Source organism: Ptiloglossa arizonensis, chromosome 7, assembly GCF_051014685.1.
Source record: "Ptiloglossa arizonensis isolate GNS036 chromosome 7, iyPtiAriz1_principal, whole genome shotgun sequence".
Lineage (NCBI taxonomy): Eukaryota > Metazoa > Arthropoda > Insecta > Hymenoptera > Colletidae > Ptiloglossa > Ptiloglossa arizonensis.
In genome coordinates, this window is record NC_135054.1 from 19,008,025 (window position 1) to 19,034,000 (window position 25,976).

A 25,976-nucleotide genomic window follows, 5' to 3' on the forward strand; every position below is an offset into this window, starting at 1 on the left:
GAAGAGTTTTTTTTAAATCGTCGCTCTTTTGTATGCACGGTTGTCGTTGGTTATCCCGATTGTTTGAGTATAAATGGGACACGAAGTCACGATGGTCGATCTTCGCAACGAAAAGTCGGATCGACCTTTGCGAGCCCTCTTGTGGAATTTTTGAAGTTACTTTGATAACAGAGCAATGGGCAGATTGTATAATAACATATTATCGACAGGGGACAAACGTCTAACTAATTTCTTTTGTTCACGGTTTTTTGTACTCGAAGTGTCGTCTTCCGTTGATAATTCTTTGCAGTCGAGGTAATTCTAGGCAGCCAACGCACTGGAATATTTCCAAGTTTTCGAATTTCCAAGGGAAGCTTCAGGGTTTCGTGTAATGTAAAATATACGGAGATATTGCAAAATATATGAAATATTCCCATGGAAGATCCGAATTAATTCTACGATTTATTTCTACTTTCTCGCGTGAAAGAATTCTTCGAGTGCAAAGGGTTAATAGCAACGAAACTATCAAAGGTCGTGGAGACTGTCTCTCGACTGGGGTGGCTTGCTAAAATGTATTCTAATTATAACCCTAAGCCCTTTAACTGGAATGTACGATCCTGGAAACTTTTATCGGCGTGAATTGTTATTTAAGCTAATGCGAATCGCGAAAGAAGATTCGATTCGTTGCTCAATTACTCGATTCGAAATTCCCGATAATCGATTTCAAAGTCCCCATGGAATCACCGTTAAATAAATAAAGCTATTTTCGGTTATCACGGTTATTGCTGTCCGTGTATCATCGCTGGCCGTACAAAATAACTTTAGCTATATAAATAACGTAATCTGTTCCACGCCAGTGTTATCTACGCGATATAGTCTTTGGTAATATCGTTCGACAAATTTCTGTTGTTTCTGATTAGAAGTAAAGAATTTTCTTCCCGACGAAGAAACACTTTCGATCGTATCGGTGAAAGGTTACGATGAGTCGTCGATAATTCTTTCCCCTTTGGAATTTTCAATCGGTTTGCGGATCGAATCGCGCATTTTCCCGTGATTTTCAGCCGCGAAGGAAAATTGGTAATGCATGGTCGCGAGGAGAGCCTCGCTCGGAACGTTGCTGCTCCAGGTTGAAAATTGGCGTTCGATGTTTCGGCTAGAACGTTGGGAGCGGTATCGATTTTAGGAAGAACACTTTACCTCTCGTCTCGTAAAGGGACCTCTATTCCACGAAAGCTCGGAGACGTATTTTCTTCTGGTTTACGATCAATAAAACGGCGCGGGGAAATTTGCATTTTAATGCATAGAAGAGAGACGTCTTTTCGCATATTGCAGCTGCACGGCCAAGATAAGCCAGTTCGAAAATTGCGTTCGCACGGTGCCTGCTAACGTTTCCACGTTCCGTTTGACGGGTATTATCTTTGAAACGCATAAAGGGTCGTAATTCGGTCGCGAGCAGCCTAGCCGGAAAAATAAGTTAATTCCCACGTGTGAGGAGTGGGGGAACCTTGTACGGCCGAGTGGGGGAAGTAACGGGGCGTTCCTGTTGTATCGTGACTGGTTATACCGTTCTACTTTATATTTGGTATACCTATTGTATTGTACTTGGGTATATCGTTATCCTTTATACTCGGTATACCGCTATACTTGCAAGTAACTGGTGCTCCTGTTGCATTACAGTCGGCTGTATCGTCGTAATCTCGGTACTCGGTACACCGGTGCGATAGATACACCCGTTACTTCTCCCGCTCCGCCCGTGCAATCTTCCCCCACTCGTTGCACCGTTCGATTCGATTTGTTCGTTCGACTACACGGATTTCTTACCAAAAAATGGTACTTCTCCGGCTTCTCCGGGGCGCTTGTTTCGCGCGAGTAATTAAATTCGGGGGAAAATCCGCGTAACCGTAACAGAAATAATAATAATTCACGCTGGCCGATCAGCGTGGCCAACGAAGCGCATTACCGACTCCCGTGCGTTACGCAAGCGCCGATAAATTTCGTTATCGCGGCGTACGTTGCGTACACGTTTGAAATTAAATAGAAAATTTCTAATTCGGCACGACTCCGGGTTCAAAGGCCGCGTACGGCGTCACTTTCGAGATAAGCGTGGCGATTCCGCGATCGTAATCGATAACGCGCGTTACGAACCGCTCGCGGATCGTTAATTCGCGACGTGAATCGCTCGCGGGAGTACAACGATGATACGTGGAACGAATTTATTCGGTACCTGCACGCACTGCGATATTATTTGATCAATACGCCGGTGACGAAGATAAAACTCGTATCTATTTTATTTTATCTTCGGAAGTACAGTCCTCGCTGTTTCAGCGAAGCGAAACAGGCTCTCATACGACCAACGCGTGCGTGAATAATCTAGCACCGATAAGAAACGAAATAAAATTTCACGCGATGCCGTACGTGTGTACGAAATATCGATAGAAAGACGTCAACAGACTCGCGGCTCTACCGTGGACCGAAATGAATTACGAGTCCCGTTTTCCACGTGCGAGATCGCTGTTTACTTAAGCTTGTATAAACCTCGCCCGTCTTTCGCGAACGCATTTCGAATTTAATTCTCATTACGGTAGTTACCAGGGTCATTTTTCACGTTGAATTATTTCGGGGAACGATGTCGAAATCGGGTTAGTCACGGAACACGCCCTCGCGACGAGTCTCCGAACCTCGTTGAAATTCATTTTGTTTTCTTTCGTTAAATTTTCACGTTTGCTACAGAATCGGAGACTCTGTACTTTGCGTCAATTGCAAGCATAGGTATACGTTTCGCGTCGAATTATTTACGACAATAATATAAAAAATATACTTACAGCTAGTACATTCAAACACTATGATAATTCTTTTTTTTTTTTTTCTTTCACGGAAGGTGCATCTTTCAGTAGACACAGAACTCGAGTCTCTTCGCAGCATTTACAAACGTACGCCACGTTTCCCGTTGAATTATTTAAGGCAATAATATCGAAAGGGGATTACTCGTTGGATGTCCTCGTGGCTGGTGTACAAACACTACGTGAATTCTTTTGCTTTTTTTCATAGAAGGTGCATCTTTCAGTAGACGCAGAACTCTCGAGTCCCTTCGCAGCATTTACAAACGTACGCCACTTTTCGCGTTGAATTATTTAAGGCAATAATATCGAAAGGGAATTGCTCGTGAAATGTTCTCGTGGATAGCGTTCGAGTGCTACAAAAATTCTTCTTCCTACGGAAGAACTTAATTCCATGCACAATACTTGCAAACGTAAACCATCCAAGAGAATCTCGAAAAAAGAATTTCTTTCTCTTCTCTTCTCTTCTTTTCTTTTTCCATCAAATTTGCACCTTTTCGAAAGGTCGAAGGACCAAACGCAACTCCATTATGCATACTCCTCAATACCGTCTGTCCTTGATTCCATCGGTGATCGATGATGGCCCGTCGCGAATGTATCACGATCGAACAATGGGATCGGGAATTCATTGTACGCATAATCGGCGATCCGTATATCCTTCGAGACGCGTCGATTCCGAGATACTGTTCCGCAGACACCAGAGCGGCGATCTGCATCGCGGAGCGTGTGATTCATTCGTTAATTGATGGGTATTTCAGGAATGCCAGTCGCTTAGAACAATAAAAAGAAAAGAAAAGGAAAAAAAAAGAAAGAAAAACTCCGATCTCCGCAATTAGGTCCGCCTTCCCTTCGAGCGTCTTTCGACGGAAAACTTCGCACCGTTTGCAAACGGGGAATATTAATTTACGAGCGGCCCGTTATACGAAATTAATTCGGCGGTAATAAACACGAGCCGTGAAAGGGTTACTTTGTTCGAAAAACTTCACTTTTTATCAGAGAGAACTGAAACAAGATAATTGCAGTAATAAAGAGAGAGGATGACTTTATTAAAAAGTTTCTGCCCGTCTTGCGGGCCCTCTTCGGTGTATAATTACTTAATTATGATTGTACACCGAAGAGAACACAAAATACGTTTAGCACGGTTCAACGATACGATCACGTTGGATTCATTTTCCGTTGTAACGAGCATTGCGCAACGTTAACTTCCACGTGTAAATTCGTAGGGATGTCGAAAGCATTAGGCGACGAGGGCTTAAATTATAGTTGAAATATTCTATTTCTTCGTCTCGAGAATTTCGAAAATTCGACAACGAAAGAATTTTTTAGAAAGTATCGACGCAACGGTGGAACGGTATCAACGATTTCGAATTTCTTATTTTTAATTACAATCGTTCGTCGTCTCGCTCGTCGAGCGTACATTCGACGACAAAGTACGATGATCTCGCACGTAAAAGCAGCGAGAGAGAGAAAGAGAGAGAGAGAGAGAGAAGCGAACACCAGTCGTGTAATATATTTTTCCTCTCGCGAATCACCTGTGTTCCGTTTGAAGCGAAACTTTCATTCAGCGAGGTTTGAAAACCCTCGGAAATCACTTCGCGGGATTCACAAAGTCGTTATCTCTTAATGTTTAATCTCTCTCTTTTCCCCCGAATCGTGCCCGGAATCCCTTTGAAGTGAAATTTTTCATTCGAGGTCCGAGGAATGCTCGTCTATCGCTACGAAATTACAAAAGTTCCGTGGAAATAAAGATGGCGGGAAGTAAAACGGGGGATGGCCCGACGAAAAAGTGATTCCCCACACCGGAGCTCGAAGCGATCGATGAGCAACACCGATGATAAAGGTGATCAGAGATCTCGATCGATTTAAAATCCCAGCAAAGAGGAGAGCGAATTAGAGGAAGCCATGGACAACGAAGGAAACGTTTCCGCTTCACGGACTACTTATCAATTAACCCTCGGCGATCGATACACCGAGCATTCCCGATTAGCGGACGCGAGAACGCTGCTTTAGCCCTCGAGTTCAATTTTCGTTACGTTTTAAACAATTTTCGAATTATTCCACGATCGACCAGAGCCTACGTTCGAGGGAAGGGTGTCTCGACGAGCGGAACGAGAGTTTATCGCGAAAATAACACCGACGCGTTGCATCGACGATGTTGTTACGTCTTAGGAAAATATTTCCAACGCTTTTCTTGAAGAAAAAAAAAATATCCCAAAAATCATCCACTCTACTCAAGAATTCGACTCTTCTGTAAGAACCTCGGTGCAATTTAAATAAACGTACAAATCGAGGGTTATTTTCGCTTGGTGGACATCAATATTCCATCGACGATGTTATCGTATCGTAGGAAAATATATTTCGCGCGGGAATCATGACCGGGGGGGAACGACACATGGCTGAGAACGAAACTTCGATCCTTCTTGGAGGGTTCGCGCGGAGGTATACGCTACGATGAAAAACATTTAACCAGCGAGCAATTCGATCGCGGCAGCACCACCGGGGCAATCGGCGTTATTTTGTCTCGATGGATGGCTAGATTGAATCGTGGAGAGCGATTCCAGCCTCCGGGGGTAGTTGTTTGTTTTCGAGGATCCTTCGAAGGGATGCTGCTGCTGGTGGTGGTGGTACCCGATGCGCATGCTCACGGTACCACGGATGAGCGCCACGAAACGTCGTAAACTGGGGCAGATAACGAGGCGGTTCTCTTATCGTGCCACGGCTCGAAGACGCCCGGCTGCGAGATAAGGCTCATTCATTGGCTCGAATATGTTTCACGACGTCGTGGACCGTGCATTTCGCTGATAGGGGCCGAGATCGATCGCGACTCGTCGATTTATGAATTGCTTATTCAGCACGGACCGCATTATGGTACGTCCGATCGGGCTCCGGTTTATTTTCGAATCCCGGTGGACCGTCGCCGGAATCTGTTTATCCCGAGCAACTTATTTACGAGTCGATTGTTATTCCCTCGGATCGCCGTCTACTTTCATTTTTCACTCCATTAATAACGCTTCGCGCCGCCTCCATTGTGATTCCATTACGGTAATAGTTACGTTATTGATATTTATTACGTATTATGTGTACATAGTAACGTGATTTATTTCACGACTCGTACGTACGTGCAATTCATTTTATTCGGCCGTCCGTGTATATTAAGTTCTTACTTTTCTCGCCAGATTGTTGAAGCACGGTGCACGAGTACGAACAGGAAAAGAATATTGCAGGAAATTCGTCCTGAGAATTGTCACGAAAAATGCAAGATCGATGGTAGATATTGAACGCAAAGTATCAGCCCGTGGACCGATTCTGCGTTGTAGAGTTGCAGATGCGCGTGTCGGCAGATTTTGTGTCGTAGAATACGAGAGATCGATCGAAATGGACACAAACGATATACAGTGCAGAAGTAATTGCGCGCGAAGTACGAGTAATCAATAACTGGCGACTATCGGAAATTAAGAACGTCCTGTAGGTACGAACAAATCGAACACGATCGACTTTCGCATTCTTCGTTCGACGTTTGTCCGTAACTTTCTAACAAAGTTTTTACAAACCTTTTATGATGCTTTCGTCTTATTCTCGCCTGTAAATGACGCGTCTACAGTCTGCTCGAAAATATAGAAAACACCCAGTATACGTAATGTAATTCGTTTCATCGGATGCATCATTCTTTTACAACGTATTGCATTTCAGTATACGTGTCCATAATTCGTTTCGTTGAACGCGTGTATAATTTGTTTCAGCCCGGCTGTAACCGTATTGTTTAAAATTTATCGCAAACACTTCACGTTCGGGCTGTATCTTTTTTAATATCGTCCCCCTGTATTTTCTCACGAATGTCGCGGATATGGCCGTGAATTCTTTCCGCAAAAATTCTACTGTATTTATTTTCCCCGGTATCGTGAAAAGTGTTGATGTACACCGAACGAGCGCACGGGAAAATTTCATTTCGGTCCGTGGATTCGTAAAAAAAAAAGTTGAACTCCTCGCAACGAAGTTCGATCGCCCCGGGTATAAAAACTGTACTACACTATTAAAATGCAAATGAAATCGAGGTCGCGCGAAATGCAAATTGAACCGAACGAAGGTTGGCGACAGCAGCCGCGCGGCGAAAAAAAATTGGATCGAACAGGTTTTCGCGACACGACATTAGCAATTTTGCGAATATTATTGGTCTCATTAAGCGCCGTTTAATTTAACGACCGCCTACCTTTGTACAACCCTGGACGGAGAACAATGTATTAAATCGTCCGTGTTGAGGAATTTTTTTTTTTTTTTTTTGCCACCGGTGGCGGCTATCGTAACAGTTTACACGGCGCAACGTTAATATGCAAGAGAGTAGAGCGTAATTAGTTTTTTCTCGCGTTGTGCTCGTTATCCGCCATTACCTCGTATTCATTCTCGGAAATCTATCGAGAAGATTCACCGCTGCAAAGTGACACGCACGCGGAGCGAGTGAAACCCCCGGGGAGACGATTTTGTCGCTTAGCTTTATTAATTGAATCAATTTGTGCCTTTATTTCGTGGAACGAACCTTGCCATTACTCCTCGAAACGTCCAACAAAGTCCCCGTAACGATTCCACTTTGTCAATACCAATAACCGACTAGCCGAGCGTTCCTTATCAATATGTATTGTACCCGCGTAAAAGTTTGGAATCCATTGGACGAAATTACACCGCGGCGGGGACCGAGCACTCCGCGGCTTAATTGAGATTAAAATAAAAACGGTTTTCGAAACATCAATTCGCGTATTGCCGAGTCGATTTCATGGAATTTCCCCCGGGTTCATCGTAGGTCAGAAACATCGATCTAAATTAAAATCTCTACATTTTAAAATACAGAACCCGCGGGTATTAAAATTCCCGCGTCATTTACATACTCGAATTAAAATACAAATTAATAATGCAAATCTTCCATTGATTATTCGAGCCATGAATTTTAATACCCTTCTCCCCGAATAAACGATACATATATATACACAAACAGTAGATTCAATATTTCCGATCACGAGCTGATCATGTTCGGAATGGTATGAATAACGCGTCCGTTACAAAAAAAAGTAACGAATAACGAGACGTTACATAAAACCAAAAGAAAAAAGAATGTATCCAAAATGAATTTTACCGCTTAAAAGCGATTGGTAATTTTCTTTTAAATTAAAAAGAGATTCGTAAATCAATCCGACGACGTGTTTCGTTCGGAGTCCTGGCGCGTCTCCGCTCAAACGTCAAAGGAAGACGAACGAAGGATCCTCAGCTTTGTTCGACACCTTAAGTTCTACAAAGTTGTTCCTTTTTGTTTCTCGTCGTCACTCGTAGCCACGAAAAGAGAAAAAGGGAGACAAAGATGGCCGCCGAGGTTACATACATTTTGCTCGAACGAAGGAGAAATCTTGGCTGTGTTGCTTCGGCCACGGTTCGTCATCCTCTCTGTCGGAGCACAGCGTATTTCCTCGGTGTGCTTTATTCAAGGAGTCACTAGACCGAAAGGCGATCGTCAATCTGACCGGAAGGCTCGTCAGCGCCGGAAGATCGTGAAAGGCGGCGCAATTAATTAAGATGGAATTATTCTGTCGCGCTGTACGCGCCGGGGGAACAGAAAAACGCGAAAGAATGCCTCGACGGAATTGAATTATTCGCGCCAAGAAGGGGGCGGAGTGTTCGAGGGGTGGGGGTCAGTCACTGAGCGGCCCTGGCCGGCCAGTTGATTTCGAGCCGACAATACCAACGTAATGCCGTGGTTTGTTTTCAGAAAAATAAATAAGGGAGGAACAATGCTGAATTAACTCGACCATTTGACTCCGGGGGTATTTTTTTTTTTTTTTTTTTTTTTTTTAGATCCACGGTATATTTAATATTTAATTTACCAATAAACCCGACACGGAGATTCTTTTTCACGAGTAAGGAAGAAGACGACACGATGTTTTGCTCTTAAATATTTTATGATTGCCGTTAGACGTGGTCAGCATCGAGATCGCTAAAAAAAGTAACATAAAGTAAAATAATACGGCAAAGTGCGAAAATATATTTGAAAAGGAAGTTCCTCGGTCGAAAAGTCAATAAACCTCTGACTACATACGTGTGTGTATTTTTTTTTTTTTTTTTTAAATAAATTTTATCAATACGTTGAACCGAGATATATTATTGGTTATTCTTACACTTCACCGTACCGTTTCGCTTTATTATTTTTTTGTAGCTTCGAAGATGATCGCGGTTGTTCGAAAACGTCCGACGAAAATAATAAATAATTCGTCGCGCGCTAGACGAAACGTTATCGATTTGAACAGTGCGAGCTCTCTTTCCAATAATTTCGTTTCACCGTTTAGTTACAATCGAGGAAGTGAAAAATCTTTCTAAATTGACATCATTGATTTCCTCTCATTTTCAACCCCTCGCCGGTATTGAAGCTTAATTACTCCGAGATAAAATAACCTATCTTGGGGTCGTTTTCGCATCGCAGTTTCCTGCGGACAGTGTTATTCAACCCTGTTGAGACCGATCCGCGATACCACAGCGATGAGGAAACTTCCGTTCTTCAAATTCTAACGTGGAATAAAATAAAATACTCGTAAAACGAGACTTGACGATGGAAGGGGGCTCGTTCGTTTCCCCGTGGAATCCAGGGGGGCAAAATGGAAGTCAACTCGTCGTTTCTTTCGAATCGCGACGAGAGATCCCCTTTCATTAAAACTTTAAGACGTCGGGGCAAAGAACAACGTAATATCCGCGGAATATTCTTCACGCGCGGAAACTTTCCGCCGTGTTTCTCATCCGCGAGATCCTTATGAATACCATCCGTGCTTGATTAAAACTACGAGTCTCACCTTCGCGAGCACCGTGTTCACCGGATAACCGAAACGATTCGTTCCCGGATAACCGGGACGAAATTACGACGATCCACGTACGTCGAACGAAAATCACAATGCATTCGGTTGTTCGGAAGGTCGTTTCGTTTTCCAAAATGGAGAATATATAATTTAGTAAAATGTTTATATACTCTAAAGAAATCGTGTTCCATTTTCACCGAAAAAAAAAATGAAATGACTTTCCGAACAACCCAATACTTTGGCAGAATATAAATAATACGTTTACGCAATATCTGAGAAATATACACGCGCACATATATGTATGTTTGATTATTTATCGTGATGATTTTCTAAACAACACTTTCTTTACCGTAACCCATTCATTATTGTGTATTTATACAATATACACTCTACTACATTATTACACTATTATTATTCTACGAATGTACACGTGTATCATTACTACCATTCTAAGAATGTACACCCACGTTATTATCATTCTACAAATATATACGTACATTATTATTTCCCTACCAACGGTATGCAATTATGTACCTAATAATGGTTGAAAAAACTGGAGAGAGCCTATAAATTACGTGGATTTTTAATTATCGCGGTAGGTCGATTATTCCAAGAATATATACGTGCATTATTATTACTCGAACACCGGTATGCATCCGTGTACCTAATAATGGTTCAAAGGACTGAAGAGAGTCTAAAAATTACGCGTATTTTCAAGCATCGTGGTACGTCGTCGATTTTCCAAACGTTCCGCGTGTTTGGAGAAACAATTATAGTTTGAAGTTAGGACTGGCTTCAATGGGAGCGTATTTTTCCTTCGTCGTTGAATCTCGTCGTTAATGTTTCTCCGTGGTAACGTTGCGAAATACAGCCCCGTGCTTTTATCAATATTGCTCGCTCCAGTTTCCCCGGTTAACACGAAACACCGGGAAAATCTTTCGTGACTCGACGACCGCCGCCTCTTATTTGTAATGTAAATATATCAGTCTGTCCACCGTGCTGGAAAAACCGTCGGTTGGGGGGAGAAAAAAAAAAAAAAAAATCTCGCGATTTTTCATACGGTTCGTGATCCCTTCTTTCGCGGAGCGGTTACCGGGCGCGCGGCAGTTCCGCAGTTCGCGTTGCGGACTGGTCGCGGAACGAGCACTGTGTTCGTCTCGCGTGGAGCGAATCACGAGATCGCATTAATTAACCTAATTTCTTTCTCGCGCGGGGAAAGAACGATGCAATGTTCGCACGAGACGCGAGCTTCGGGGAAAAATAATAACGCCGTCACGAATTTCCCGTAGAATTTAATTAACCGAATCCGAGGATCGTGGGGGCTCACTTAACGTACGTTCGAATCGATTGGACCGGTATTTCTGGCCACTCGATGCCTCCTCGTGTTAATCGATGCACACGATCGATCCATTGAACAAACTCGCCCGTAATGGATTACCGATAAGAAAACTATTATTCACAGCCGACTCCACTGTTCCGGAATACTCGATTTTGTGATCGTGGAAATTCTATCCCGAGTCGCGGGCATTTTTCACCGAGAACGTTTGCAAAGCTCACAGTACCCTGTGGTTTGTGGTTTTGTGTGCACCGTACGCGATACGAGTGCGTCGATATTATTAGATGAATTTAAATGCAAGTGTTCTATTTACGACGCGCCGTGATACCAAGAACAAAATATATTCTTCTCCGTCTAAAAGAATTCTCTATCCAAATCGTTAAGTATTTTTGAGTACCGTGTAATTCGATATCGGACGAAGATTCACATTTTTGGACAAGTTGCGAATGACTCGAAAATGGATGAAAGGGAAACGATGGTTTATTTTTTCTAAAGGAATCCCCCCTCTCTCTCTCTCTCTCTCTCTCTCTCTCTTTCTCTTTCTCTTTCTCTCTCGTTCTGTAGCACGTATTTCGAGACACCGTGTACACGGTTGAATGAATCGTCACGATTGAGTTTCGATCGTGGCAGACCCGACCAGGACACGCTGGTTATCCGTGAAAAAGCATCTGGTGCACGAATTCGCTTTCGCGGATACGCGCGGGTATCATTGCGAAACCGATCAAGGACCTCTGGCTGTGCTAACCGGCCGGCCTTGAATCAGTAGGTATTCGATGACTGACGAACATATCGTACCGGTGCACACATCCGGATTGCTCGTGATCGTGACACAGAAATCAGCTCCCAGCGATCGCGGGATCGTGCGACTGTCCCTGGAAAACCGCTGTCACGGATATCGTTGTTATCGAAACTCGAGTCACAATTGTCACTCGACCTCTCGAATTTACGTTTTCGTGGATTCATCGGACACGAATCCATCTTCCGATCGCGCAATCTAAATCTTCGTGATTCGTGAACGAGGATCGCTCGAAGAACAAGACGAGCGGGGAAAGAAAAGAATCGGTCCGCGCGAGGAAAGAGGTATCGTTGTTTTTAAACGATAAGATTCGATCGGTAAACACAGAAATGTATTCAAAATAAAACAGTGTCGTCATCGTGCTTGAAAATCAACAAGGTGATTTAAATAAATTACGCGTCACGGTCCTGGCGTGGACCGCCTGTAAAGTCGAGAAGGTAAACAAAAATTAATCTCGTCATTTTTTACCGCCTGTAAATCTTGGTATTGTATTTTATCGTCCGGCTACGTTCTATGAATAGTTCTAAGAACACGAGCGCGTGGTCTACGTAATCTATATCAATTGTTCGACTTCTCGACAAGGACCTGAATAAACCACCGCTATTACGACAATCTCGCGTTCCGGAAAGTTGAAATAAAATAAACGCGATAAATAATCAATATTGCTGCACGGAGATTGTATTCTTAGAACACGAATGCAGAGTCTACGTAATCCGTATCAGTGGTTCAACTTCCCGACGAGGATCTAAACAAACCGCCGCTGTTACGGTAATCTCGTTCTGGAAAGTCCAAGTAAAACAAGGCGCAATGCGTAACAATCGGTATCGAAGTGTACAGACCGTGTTCTTGGAACGCGAACGTGTTTTCCACGCAACCTGTATCGATTGTTTAATTTCGTGAAGAGTACCCGAATAAAAAAAGAGAAAAAAAAAGAATAAAAAGCCCCTCGGTATAATCTCGCACCGGAAAGTCGAAATAAAACAAAAACGCAATGAATGCGCTCCAAAGAGTCGAAGTAAAATAAGCATAATGAATACGCTACGGAGAGTTGAAGCGAAATAAGTACGGAATGAATACGCTGTGAAAAGTCCAAGTAAAATAAATACAATGAACAATCGGTATTGAACGTGGACCGTATTATGCGGTTTCTGAACGTTCGACGCGTCAATATCGAAACGAAAAGCGGGTGTCGGGGCGTCAATAAGCGGTCCCAATTACGTCCCGAAAGTCCTTTTGTTCGATCATTGACACAGACGTCATACGTCACATGGTCCATGGAACACGTGATTAAATTCCACGGTTTCGCGCGCTCTTTCTTCGTGACGCACGCAGAGGTGCTCGTTCTGCCCGTGGTGGGAATACTTCCAGGAATCTTAACCGCGGATTTGAACGTCAAACACGCCGCGGCTGGAATACCGGGCTCGTTATGCCGAGTTATTTTCGGTCGTCTATTAAGATTTTCATCCACGATTCCCGTCCAGGATTCGCGCGCCTCCGAGTACACACAACCAACGGGATTCGTTCCCTCTGAGTAAACATTTCTTTCGTTTGGTCGACGATGACCAATGCGAAGTCTCCGCGACGAGTCGAGTTCGAATCGTTTCGTGGACGTCTCGCGGGAATATTTGATAACGAATCGAGCGTTTAGATCGACGTTTACGCGTTGAATATTCATCGGCGTTATTGTGCTGCATCAGTGTCGCGAAGACCTTCGCTCGCTTGTCGATTTATCGCCAACAACGTCATAACCCGAGACTCTTGAACGGTCGCACCTGCACGCGTGCACCTGAGCCTGCTCGAAAATAGTTTGATCGTCGAGCAAACCCCGATTTCGACGAATCGCCGAACTCGGCGGGGAAAGTTGGACACCTTTCCTACCAGTCGTCCAGCGTTCCCCGTAAACGGGTGGTATACCCTTGTCAGAAACCTGAGAAACTACAACAACGGAGCCACGAAGTTCTCCGTCCGCTTTACTATTTAATCAGACTTTTCCCTCGTGTATTGCCATCTACTTTAAAGGCTGGTGCGACCGTCTAAAAGAAAGACAGTTGGTTAACCCTTCGGTACATTGGCTGAAACTTGTAACACGGTTGCTCCGGTGGGAGCTACCCGACCCCGCACGTAACTTAGGTAAATACAAACGATGTGGGTTCTCCTTCTTACACCGTGGAATTTTTCTGACCGATATACGGGCTTTCGCGAACACATACCGCGTGTTTACGAGTTTCTCAAAACCTCATTTTACGGCTGGAATGTGCTAGATTCCACCGGCATTGCACTGCACTGTTTCGATTCCTGGTAGTTCTTTCCGCCATAACGAAGTGGATGAAACAAACTCTCGATCGATGTACCACAGCGTTCAAATCACTGTCGAGAAGTATGAAATAATTAAGATAGAAGATTCGAAAATGTACCATATCTGTAGCACAGAGTACGAAATAAATATTTTTATATTTATCACGTTTCCGTAATAGAAAGTAACGGGCTGTTTTCTCACAAAATTTTGATATAGAACACTGTACCAGAATAACAATGACTGTTCGAACGGAAAAAGAACACCGAAGTTACTCGAGCTGTTAACGAAAACTTCGATACAAGCAATATGGCGGCTATGTAAATACGTAAAGTGGTGGCAAATGGTTCCGCGCCATTATCAAATTGCAGCTATTATACACGGGGTAGGGTAGCAATCGCGTTAAAGAGTTTGTCCAGTCGAAAAGCTAATACTACCTTGCAATAGCGTTTGACAAGGGCCTCGACGACTGGTTGTTGTGTGTCGGAAGTGTGTAGAAGCTAATGGAGAAACCCACAAGAATAACCGCAACAGTCCAACGCTATACATCCGGCACTTTCCACATTTGATCCTCCCCTCCCCTCCTGCGATCGATCCAACGATAGCGTGCAACCTTCCGTACAGACAAGGTAGTGCTCCACGGTTTCTGGGTTATGGCGAAATAAATTTCTAACGAGAGAAATTCGAAATTTGCCATCGTGGAATGGACGCTCGCGCGGGGCAACAGCCTCGGAAAAAGCTCGTTTAACGACCGACTGTAAAAGTTCTCAACCGAGGGTCGCTCCGGTACGGTTTCGCATCGAATCGCGTCGCCATCGTCGCGTGTGTTCGTCTCTCCATTGCGAGGTAGACGGTAACCTTTCGAGCGAGGAAAGGTCCTCTTTGGAATCCGTTATGGCCGCCGCCGATGTGTCGAAGATTAAAAGGGTGATCGCACCGGTGAACGATTCAACCGCGTGACGCGATCGTTGATAAATTTCTGATAAACGAATCCGGGGGATCGGTCGGTTTTTTTTTTTTACCGCGATCGGCGATAACGACAATTCGCACGATTTCACGGCACACCTTGTCGCTTCCTCGATCGAGGGAGAGAGCATCTACCTCGTGGTTCGCGCGCAGTGTCGCGAGTGGGGGTAGCCAGACAGCGTGGTGGGGGAACGACCTCCGAGTAGCCTCGCGCGGCCAATTAATTTAGCCCCGACTGAAATATGTACGCGATCAGCGTCGATGCTACCGCAGTTTCGCGGGTAATACGCGTACATTTCTCAATTCTGCGCGCAGTTGTGCGCGGTTTCGCGGGCTAGAATAAAGAACCGTGTACAGTGCAAAGGAATTAATCCGTTGTCGGGGTGTAACCGTGTACTAATGGAACTGTGAACGAAATTGATACACTTGTCGTACCGTCGCACGGGATAACGGATCGTTCGAATTTCACGGAACTTGCCGGCGGCCGGCTTTCTGATTTACAATTTGGCGTTATTGGGTCGCCGGACTTCGTTCTGGAAACGTTCGAGCGAAAATAAAAGGGGAACGTTCGCAACCATTGACACACCGCTCCCCTCGTTCCCTTGCATTTGCAATTTTAAATCGTAACCACCTAGACCGCGGAAATCCGTTTTTAAGGGGTTTCCTGTCCATTATTAATGCACACGGATTTCTACGCCACGGTGGAAAGAAATTTTTTAACGCGTTTTGGACGATAAACGCTGTCAGCGAGATTCCCGCGTCGCTTTTCTCACGCGGAATCGGAAACATTTTATCGGCGGAATCGGGCTTAATACGCGGGCCGGGGTAATTAACAGAATTAATAATTCATCCGTACGTAAAGCGCGTACGATTTTATCGCGCCGTTTCCTTTTTGCGCCTGTCGCGTTTCTCGTTAATAATTCAATTGTACGTTTAGCAAAACGAAGAGCGCCCGGACTATGGATAGTCGTGGACGCCGGGTTGCCCGCTTCAAGTTTCTGCGATCCTTTGTTTTAAAACTTTCGAAGCTTTAAGCTTTTCAACGGGTGCATCTTTGGAGAGGGGGGAAAATATTGTAATCGTAGAAAACTTGAAACGGAACAACAGATTTTATTTATTGAATATATCACGTTTTAATTATTGAAGAAGAATTGAACTTGGATGAAACTTTTTATTTGTATCGATGTCTCAAGATGCGATTACATTTTGAGAAAAATTCATTCGTGAGTGAAACCATCTATTGCGAATTTGTAAAGAAATTTTTGAACGTTTTAAATAAATCTTAAAGGCAATTTTGTACAGGAAAGGTGAGTAAAGCTTCTTCTCTATCTTCTCTACTAAAGCAAAAATTAATTGGAAAATGAATCACATTTTTCCTTCACGTGCTTTCAGGTAATCGCCGATTGCATCGAACGTAGGATATGAAATTGCTTTTATTTATTGCTCTCGTTACGTTATCTCGTCGCGTTATCGAGTTGAGGCGATCAATTACGGTACGACAAATAATAAATTACTATGTAGATAAACCGAACGAAGATACGCGAAGGTGTATAAATGTCCGTGGCCGATGCGAAGCGAAACGAATGAAAGTAATGCGAAACAGAAGTGTAAAATGAGAAAGTATACTGGCGAGAGTGCAAAAAAGGTCACTAGGTTTTAAACCCTTTTAAATTTAGCCCCACACGAATAGGGTTGGGTAATTGGTCGCACGAACGTTGTTCTAATTAATGCAACACCCTTGATGACATTAGTGGAAATTACCGAGAAACCTAATGGGTGGAAAACTATAATTTAAAACGATCGAGCTTAAGTATTTCGAATAATGACTCTTTGTAACGGTTACAAATTATTATTTCGTATTACGATGTCGGGTTACGTATTTGAAATAAATATTCCCACGACACTCGTGTTCATTATTTTGGCATAAAATCAATTTCCGATACGAGTTCGTTTCGTTTAAGGAATTAAATAAATATTCAAGGAGCGTTGTTGGAAAGTTAAGCTGTTACATTATCTTTTCCAATTAGGGCCGTATAAAATAAAATCGAAATTACCGGACTACGAATACGTTTATGAGTCATTAATTGTTTTCAGAATTACCGAGCTCGTAAAATCTTCCGAGCGATATATTACAGTCTCGGGAAATGAAATAACATTTCTGCACAATAAACCTCGCCCCTGAGAAGATTAATATTCCAATACGTCCGAAACATTTAATTCATTCATAAAACTCGGCCGTTCGTTTATCACGAGCCCCGGTTCAACTTCCTTGTTATACGTTTCATAAAGCACGTAAATTGTACATTGCCACGTTTAATTACACTTGACTCGAAATTCGTAACAGTAAGAAAACCAAACAGGCATCGTCTCCAAAAGTCACTTTATTTAAAATTTTCTTCGAGTCGGAACGCTCCGACCTCGATTTTTTGTCACCGTTAAGAAGCAAGAATATTTTAAAGTTATTATTAACCAGAAATAAATACACCGAAGCGCAAGGTAACAATACCTATTATTCCAAACGTTCAAATTAAGAAAACCGCCGAGTGTAAAAATTTCCCGAGGTTTTCTGCGCAATTCTATAAAATTGTACACTTCTTTGTTCAATTTTTATACAAATATCTATGATTATAATTAATAAAATAAAATACATCGACCCACGTTAAATAAAACGAACTCAACCCCGAGGCTGTTCCCACCGGTAATTAATTCAGTGTGTGTTACTTCGACAAAATTAATTATTCGTATTCGAAAAAAATCCGATACCCTGGATAAATATAATTAAATTTACGCGTATAATTTGAAGTCGACACGTTTGATCATTTTCTCGGCGAAAAATCGCGAATACTCGATAACTCGTGTTTCGAGTTAGGCAATAGCAGTTGCGTGTCGATGGAAATATTCGGTTTAATTAAACCTTTGTAGTCCTTAGAACACACGTGTTTCAAATACGTCCTGCGACCCTTTAAAAGCTAACGAACATTGTCCAAGCGGGAGTCTTAATTAATTTGCTGAAACGAACACGGCAGAATATCTCTATTTTTTTATTAAATTCCATTCGTTCGGGGGTTGGAACATTTCTTTTCTCCGAACGAGATAGATTTTCGTCGTGGATTTTATTATTTGTTGTTTGTTTTTCGTGTTTGTCGATCGGTGATGGCGGCGAACAATTGTTTCCGTGGCACGGGAAAATTATACACCTAAATATTGACGGACACGAAAGTCGGTCAAAGTTCAGCAGGTATAATGAGGTTTGTTGGGACGATATAGGTTGAAGCAAGTTTGGCCAAGCGTATACAGATGTTTACGAGGCGGGCACCGGATATTTAATTACCGAAGATGGATCGATACCACTATCGATCTGTCCACGGGGCTCGCTCTCCTCCGCGGCCGCGCATCATCGATTCAAGTATCGTCGAATTTTGTCAAAAATAAACAAATGCAACGACGAAAATAACAAACAACCGTACCCGGTTTAATCTCCGGGGATTAAAATTCGTTGCGAAACACGTTTCGGGAATTTCGCAAGGAAATTTATGCATTTTGCGTGCATCAATAAAGTCCCCGTTGACGTTGATTCTCTTCCATTTTTTCCAATGAAAATCTGGTCACAATATTATTATTATTATCATTATTATAGTTCTCGTACGAGTATCTCGTTCTCCCGTGTCCACTGGAAACAAATTTTAATGTTATCACCGCGGGGGGTTTAACAGTTACGATCATAATGAATATTTATCTTTATTACTCCGCTTTCGAATTCCGTTTCGAGACGCTCGAACTTCTGTTGCGAAATTCCTCAAATTATTGTCCATCGAAGGTATACAATACGAAATTGATAATATATTTTCTCCGGCCTCGAGGCCGGTGTTTATTTCGCGCTGTATGTAAAATCTCTGCCAAATTGAAGGAATTTGCGTAATTGATACACAAGGAAATCGTACGAAAAATTAATCGTAAACGAAACAGAATTCGTATTTGTAACGTTCCACCATTGTTACAATTTTTAACGTTATTTTTTACACGGATCGATGATTCAATACAATATTTACAAAGACCTGGAAACACGGTGTAATTTCTTTCTTTCTTTCGAAACTCGTAATTTACGTCGTTTTGAAATCTTGAGCGAGTCAATTTACTTATATAAGAATACAAGCCCAACTTTCGACCGATTTTATCGTTTCTAGACGTCCCGCTTGTTATCTTGATTTTCATTAACCGAACCCAAACGCGAGTCGGGTGTCAATCAAATATTTTTCGTTTTACGAAACCCGATGGCAGCGAAAATACGTGTTTCTCGTATGCACAAAAACTGTTCGACGATTGGAAAAGTTCGACTCCGATCCGAGTAACCTCTGATATGGAAGTTAATCGATGTTAATTGTTTTTCTCCACACCCGTTCCCTCTTCGGTGGGTTTTGCTCGACACACGGGCAAGCAGCGGTTAAAATTAAAGCGGTCGCCGGTTAAAAGGTGGTGGAAATAACCGACGATGCACCGACCGTCCGAATTTCTTAATAGAGTGGTCGATTCCATCATTTTCCAATTCGTCGTCCATTGAAAAGCTTTTCATTCAATCTGAAACGGATGTTCTGGCGCGACGCCTGGAAGATTCGTCGTTTACCGAGCAATTTAAACGATCTCGTTGACGTTTTACGCTCGGTGCACCGTGCACAGTACGAACGACACACGCAACCGCGCGCATGTTCCTGATAATAACTAATAAATTCTGCAATTTAGTACAGTGGGACGTCCATTACCTCTGTGCACCCTCGTTCCGTGCACGTGTACAAAGCGATCGACGTAACCGTCGTGTATAAACTCCGCCCGCGTCAAAGCTGTGGAAAACTCGCCTCTTTCGTTGGGAAATTGCAACGTTAACGCTGCAATTTTCTTGCCCCCTTGAAACGCAATTGAGTGGCTCCACGAACACACTCGCCCGTTGTTTCGAACATTTCGTCTGTGTGGCCGCGGCCGCGTTGAAAGGCACGCTCCAACTTTGTCTTTCGCTTGGCCGTAAATGTCAGCTCTCGATATCAGAATATGCCCGCGCGAGAGAAAGAGAGAGAGAGAGACCTTATTAAACTCCGATTGGGTACACAAAAAAAAAATTTAATTTTCAACCAATTCTCAAACGCATCCCTGGAAATTATCTCTTTGCCAATTAGTGCAACGATACACGTAACGTTGTTACGTTTATTGGTTCGTTTCATCGTGTGATTTTGGTACTCTTTTTTTTTTTTTAATATATTGAGTTTCAATGCGTTCATTCTTGCTTATTGTATTTATTGGTTTGATATTCGATCGTGTGATTTTGGTATTTTATTTTCTCTCTTTTCTTTTTTTTTTCATTTAAATGTGTCAATCCTTGGCTCGAACTCGTTCTCAGACCATTGCGTATCTTCGATTCTGTTATAATTTTTAATTCGTTACACAACAAGTATCGTTTGAAATTAATCGGGATCATTAACTCGGTTTCATCTTGCGTTGAATTTATTTTTCTACCTGTTCTCCACTTAACGCTATATACTTTTTACATCCACGTGTTTCGTGTATTCGTTTCAAGAAAATTTCATTCCCGAGGAGGACCCAAACCAACCAATTAGGGCAGTAACGTTACATACGCTGTTGCCTTAATTGGGAAAGCAAAAAATAAAGAACACACCTCTCGACAATTATCCGATATTAAGTAACAAGCAAATCTTCAATTACTCTTGTTATTTCGTATACAACACCGACTCCAGATTTTTCGTAATAATCCAGCCCACGTGTATCAAGATCGATGAACCAAACCTACTGCTGTCATAATCCTCGATCGTCTTATCAGAGGTTGTTGATCTTTCGAGTGCTTTAATTAAACGAATAAATTTCATTTACTCTCTTCGCGACACAAGCGTCAAGCGAATCGATATTTTCGTATACCGGGACTCTTTTCTTTCGCGACGTGCAAAAACTAAACAAAATAAACAAATTAGTTCTCGTGCAAGAACTAAATAAAATATACAAATTAGTTCTCGTGCAAGAACTAAATAAAATATACAAATTAGTTCTGATGCAAGAACTAAATAAAATATACAAATTAGTTCCGAAGCAAGAACTAAATAAAATATACAAATTAGTTCTGATGCAAGAACTAAATAAAATATACAAATTAGTTCCGAAGCAAGAACTAAATAAAATATACATTACGCTCAAATGTTAGTCTCCTTGTTTCGTTCCAATCTCCGCGACACTCGTGTCGAGCGAATCGAAGTTTTCGTACACTTTCGGTAGACTTTTTCCAAACTCGTGATCATCGTTTCTTGGACTGGGTTGCGCGTAAGAACGCGCGAGGATCATCTCCCGAGTTTTATTAGCGTTTACGTGGTTCGGTTTGACGACCACGAATGCTGACTCGTGTCCCGTTTCGCGCGTTTTCCCACGTGAGCCGAGCCGAAGTCGATTGCTCAGACGACGTTGCGCGCCCGGTCGCGTTTACGAGTGTACGCTTCAGGTACGAAATTACAGTCGTGACGTAATTAGTACGAACTCGTACGAGCGTGTCCCGTGAAAATGACGCCCCCACCCCATCCCCGGCAAGCGGATTCCCATGATTTATGCGAATCGAGCCGACCGCGATTGCATCGGTCGTAATTAGTCACGGTTAGCTGCCGCGGTTTCGTTGCGAGTTCGCGGGATCGTGTGTCGCGTGTGAATATTTTAAAACCGAAAGAAAAAAGAAGGGGAACGGCCGGCAGAGGGGGATGGCTGAGTTAATTGTGACGTAAATTAAAGAAATTCGTGTAATTTTCGTCGGCGAATTCGTACCCGCGAACGATCTATCATTTGCACGAAAAGAAAGACGGACTGGTCACGAAAGTCTCGCGAAATTTATACTCGGTACTGATAAAAAAGTTCCTCCCTATGAAACGTCTACGTGTATAAATTCGACAATACCGAGAACGGTAACAGTGGAAGGTAATTTAACGATAGTTAAATACGTACCGGCATTGGTGTAAATTGAAAATAAAGAAAAATAATTCCTTAGAAATTTTAGATTTCTAACGTATTGATTTTTAAGTTGCAGAACGAAGAGAGAGAGTGTTCGATGTATTCGCAAGCTGGATATTCTATCGTTTTCATTCTAGGATTCTGTTTAGATTTAAAGAACGAATAAAAGAAGAAAGATTAACCGTTTTCCTTCCCTAGAAAATAGTACAAGTCAGAGGCTGCGTGAAGAAATATCCGTGATTTAATTCTTCCCGTCCAGTGTGACCAGATGGGAAGCAATTTGTCACAATGGTTACACTTGTTGCGAGAAAATCGTAGCTCTTCCGGCGGGTTGCGTAAATTCGTCGTCTATCATTGGCCGATTCAAAGTCACCGGTGTAATCGAAATAATCCCCAGCCTTCCGACTCGATATGTTTTCGAAGCCCAATGAGCTATTTCTGAAACCGCGTCGAAGTGCATTTTCCTCGGAAATGGTGGCTAAGAATAGACAATTTATTGTCGCTTCGCGCGAAGAACTTACTTCTTCGATTCTGTCTTCGTGCAAACTTCGAGTTACGTCTCGGGGAAAGATTTTCCGTTCGGTTTCCCGAGGAATCGTCAATTCCGTAATATTTTCCCAGGGAAAGACGAAAGAGAGCATCGTCGAGGGAAATCGATTTCTCCTCGTATTGGTAATCGAGTCAAATCGACGGCTTATCAATTTTACTGATTTTTCCATTCCCCGTGGCGTTTCGTTCCGTGCCGATTTAATTTCTGCCCCGAGTTCTGGACTATTGAATTATACCGCGACGTCGAAGGTGAAGTGACTTTCATCTGCGAAGCTTTTTCGCTCCGATTCGCCCGAACGACGTTTCGTTACAGCGACATGCGCAATCGTTCACGACTCCGCGAGATCGATCTTCGACGAGGATGAAGACGTTCCAGCGTCGTGGAAATCGCCATCGCGATCCAACGATCAACGATCGACCTCCGCGAGGATTTTTATTCTTGTAAAAATAACTCCCATCCGGCGAGAGCGATGCCTTAACCTCTAATTACGTTAGGAACGGCCCGACGACTCCAAAAAAAAATCTGCCGTACAAAATCAACGGAGATAAGAGGTCTGTTGTGTCAGTAAATACACACAGAGTTATCTGAGCTGATATATCGAGCTCGTTTCCTAAGCCCTTGTTTATTACTTATTTCTTTTTCGCGTAGATCGTAGAATCGTTCACAAATAGGAAATACTCGCTCGGTAATTTCCAGCAGTATCGTTCGATAAAGATATATCGAGGAAACTTCTGGGCGAGAGCCTTGTAACTATAATAGAACTCGGACGAGAATCACCGACCTTGACATTTTGATTTCTGTCGGATAAGTTCTATGGGAGTAAGTTTTCAATTTAATAATATTGAAATGAATAGGTAACTTTTGATCCGTTCGGATCCCACCAAGAAAATCAGGTGTCCCTGACATTTCTACATCGTAAAATCGGTTATTTTGGTGTTATTTCGTATCGTAACTTATCTCTAAATCTGTCCACCGCAAGGTTATGGATCAATTCTACGATTCAACGTGTTTTACAGTAACTATTCCGTCAACTATTTTCTCCGTAACCATTTCGATCTATTCGGATCCTATTTAAAAAATTAGACGATTTATCAACGGTAACTCTGTCTTGTAACACCGGTAATTTTTATATCATTTCGTATTGTAACTTATCTTTGGACCATACTTCAAAACTAGTAACGATCGGTTGGAAATCGATCAAATTTTTTTTGTAACAATTCCATTGTATTTTTGTCGTCGTAAAATCGTTGCTAGATCTCGCTGCATCTCCTTGCTAGGTAAATTCTCGCGTGGAAAGTGATGCTGGCCGAATAAAATTGATTCCGAGCGTACGTTCTCGTGTAAAGCAACACGATTTAAAATAAATGGTTGCAACGTCGTCAATGCCAGGGTCTGACGGAAATGTCACCCGGGGAGCACCATCACACGGACGTTCGTATTCTCCCGCGTTGACTGTCGATGCTAGAACACCGTCGTTTCATTTTCTGACCCGTTGCGTCAGGAACACGTAACGCGCGCACAGTCTCGCAGTAGGTCTCTTTACGTTGCTCACGTGCCGCAGAATGTGTTCGAACCGACAGCCGTTTAATCCTAGCCAGCTTTAAATCTGTCGCACCATTGTACCGTAATAATCCGATGACGAGTCAGGACAACGCGTAAAATAACGACCAATAACATTTCCGATGAGATTGGACAGTATTCGATCTTGGTCGTTTATAGTATACTGGAGAACTTTGAAGAAAATACACCTGGACGATTTCAAGATTCGATTCCAATATTCGGAATTTTTGTAAAAGGATTTTTCGCGTAAAATAACGACCAATAATATTTCCGATGAGATTGGACAGTATTCGATCTTGGTCGTTTGCAGTATACTGGAGAACTTTGAAGAAAATACACCTGGACGATTTCAAGATTCGATTCAAAGATTCTGTCATCTTGGAATTTTCGTAAAAGGATTTTTCGCGTAAAATAACGACCAATTATATTTCCAATGAGATTGAACAGTATTCGATCTTGGTCGTTTACAGTATACTGGAGAACTCTGAAGAAAATACACCTGGACGATTCGAAGATTCGGTCGTCTTAAAATTTTTGTAAAAGAATTTTCCGCTCTTGGAGTATCGCGTAAAATAACGACTAATAACACTACTACGATAAAAATATAATTTACAGGGCGAACAATATTACTCGAAAGCATTCTTTATAGCTCCTCGCAGAGTATTTCGTTCTTAGGATATCGTATAAAATAATGACTAATAGCGCTGCCGTCGTAAAAAAAGTTATTCATGGGCAGACAAACGCGAGAAGGTATTACTTAAGAGTGTTTTTTTATAGCTCCTCGTAGTAGTTGAAGTGTCTCGTCTCGAAGATTATTTCCCGCGGTAATTTTACAAGGTACGAAGGAAACCGAAGCAAGATCGAAGTCTTTGTTTCCGATACGATAAAAAACGAACAGTATTCGAACTCGTTGCTCGTTCACGGTGTACCGAAGAACTCTCGAAAGAATGCACTTCGAATGCAACGATGAAAAGTTTCGAAAAAGAGTACTCGCTGATATCGCGAAGGATTGAATCACTGTTTCGCAACGTACGAGGGTAGGGAACAATGCGAACAATGTTACTCGAGTGCATTCTTTCCGTCTCCGTGCAGTAGTCGGTGGAAAAAAATGTCCGTCTCGCGGTTCCGTTCGCTGGATCTTAATGGCCGTGTCGTGGTACAGGGATCTCGAGAGAGTGAATGTCGAACGCGTGCATCTTTGATTCCGTGGTATTCCCCCTGCTATTCGTTGACCTATTACCGTGGCTGAACAGGTGGCACTCTATAGGGCGCCCCTCGCGATGTAGCTTGCATCATTCGCGTGTTCCAGAATGCGCGTTCGATCGAACACGCTCGGATGCGTCTCGGATGCGTGCGTATCCAGTTTCCGAACAAGGACGCCCGAAATCCCTTCCGAAAAGTTTCTCGAACGACGACCACCTCGCGAATCTACTACGGCGTTCAAATATTTTCAAATCACACGAGCTAGGAATTAATAACGCGAATGTATGTCGGTCAGTCGTGAATCTCGATACCCTTTTTGAAATGTAAAATATTTCAACCGTAAGTTCAACCTTTTCCACCACGATCTGGTTATCTTTTGGGTAAGAATATAAGAAAGACACTGTACATCGTGCAAGTGAAACGAAAACGAGACAGAATAAAATAAAAGGTACGTCTACCGTAGTGTATTTAAATTCGTGAAAATATTAGTGTTAACGACCGAAGAAATTTTCTTCGTTTCTGAACGAATTTGACGTCGTCGTGGACAGTAAGAGGCTACCGTGTTTTGGTATCGCTTTTGTTAATATTAATTATTGTACACACGGTTCGTATAATTTCCAATTTTCAATTTTCGAGAAATTACAT

The 25,976-nt window shown here is 42.6% G+C and overlaps 2 protein-coding genes across 3 annotated transcripts in view; both read left to right on the top strand.

Annotated features, from left to right (window-relative positions):
- The window catches only part of Krz (beta-arrestin protein kurtz), a 60,327-nt gene that overhangs the window by 4,844 nt on the left and 29,507 nt on the right, over positions 1-25,976 (top strand). The window lies entirely within an intron of this gene.
- On the top strand, positions 11,598-16,888 carry LOC143149045 (uncharacterized). 2 transcript variants are annotated; one of them, XM_076316048.1, is made up of 2 exons: positions 11,598-14,203; positions 14,513-16,888. In XM_076316048.1, the coding sequence occupies exon 1, from the start codon at positions 12,912-12,914 to the stop codon at positions 13,305-13,307; it is 396 nt and encodes a 131-aa protein (XP_076172163.1). In that variant the 5' UTR covers positions 11,598-12,911; the 3' UTR covers positions 13,308-14,203; positions 14,513-16,888. The 2 variants fall into 2 exon arrangements, with proteins under 2 accessions (XP_076172163.1, XP_076172162.1); XM_076316047.1 differs by having other exon boundaries at positions 11,598-16,338; positions 16,424-16,462.

Excerpts from the sequence above, each read along its gene's own strand:
- LOC143149045 (XM_076316048.1), top strand. The coding sequence starts at position 12,912 with ATGCGGTTTCTGAACGTTCGACGCGTCAATATCGAAACGAAAAGCGGG.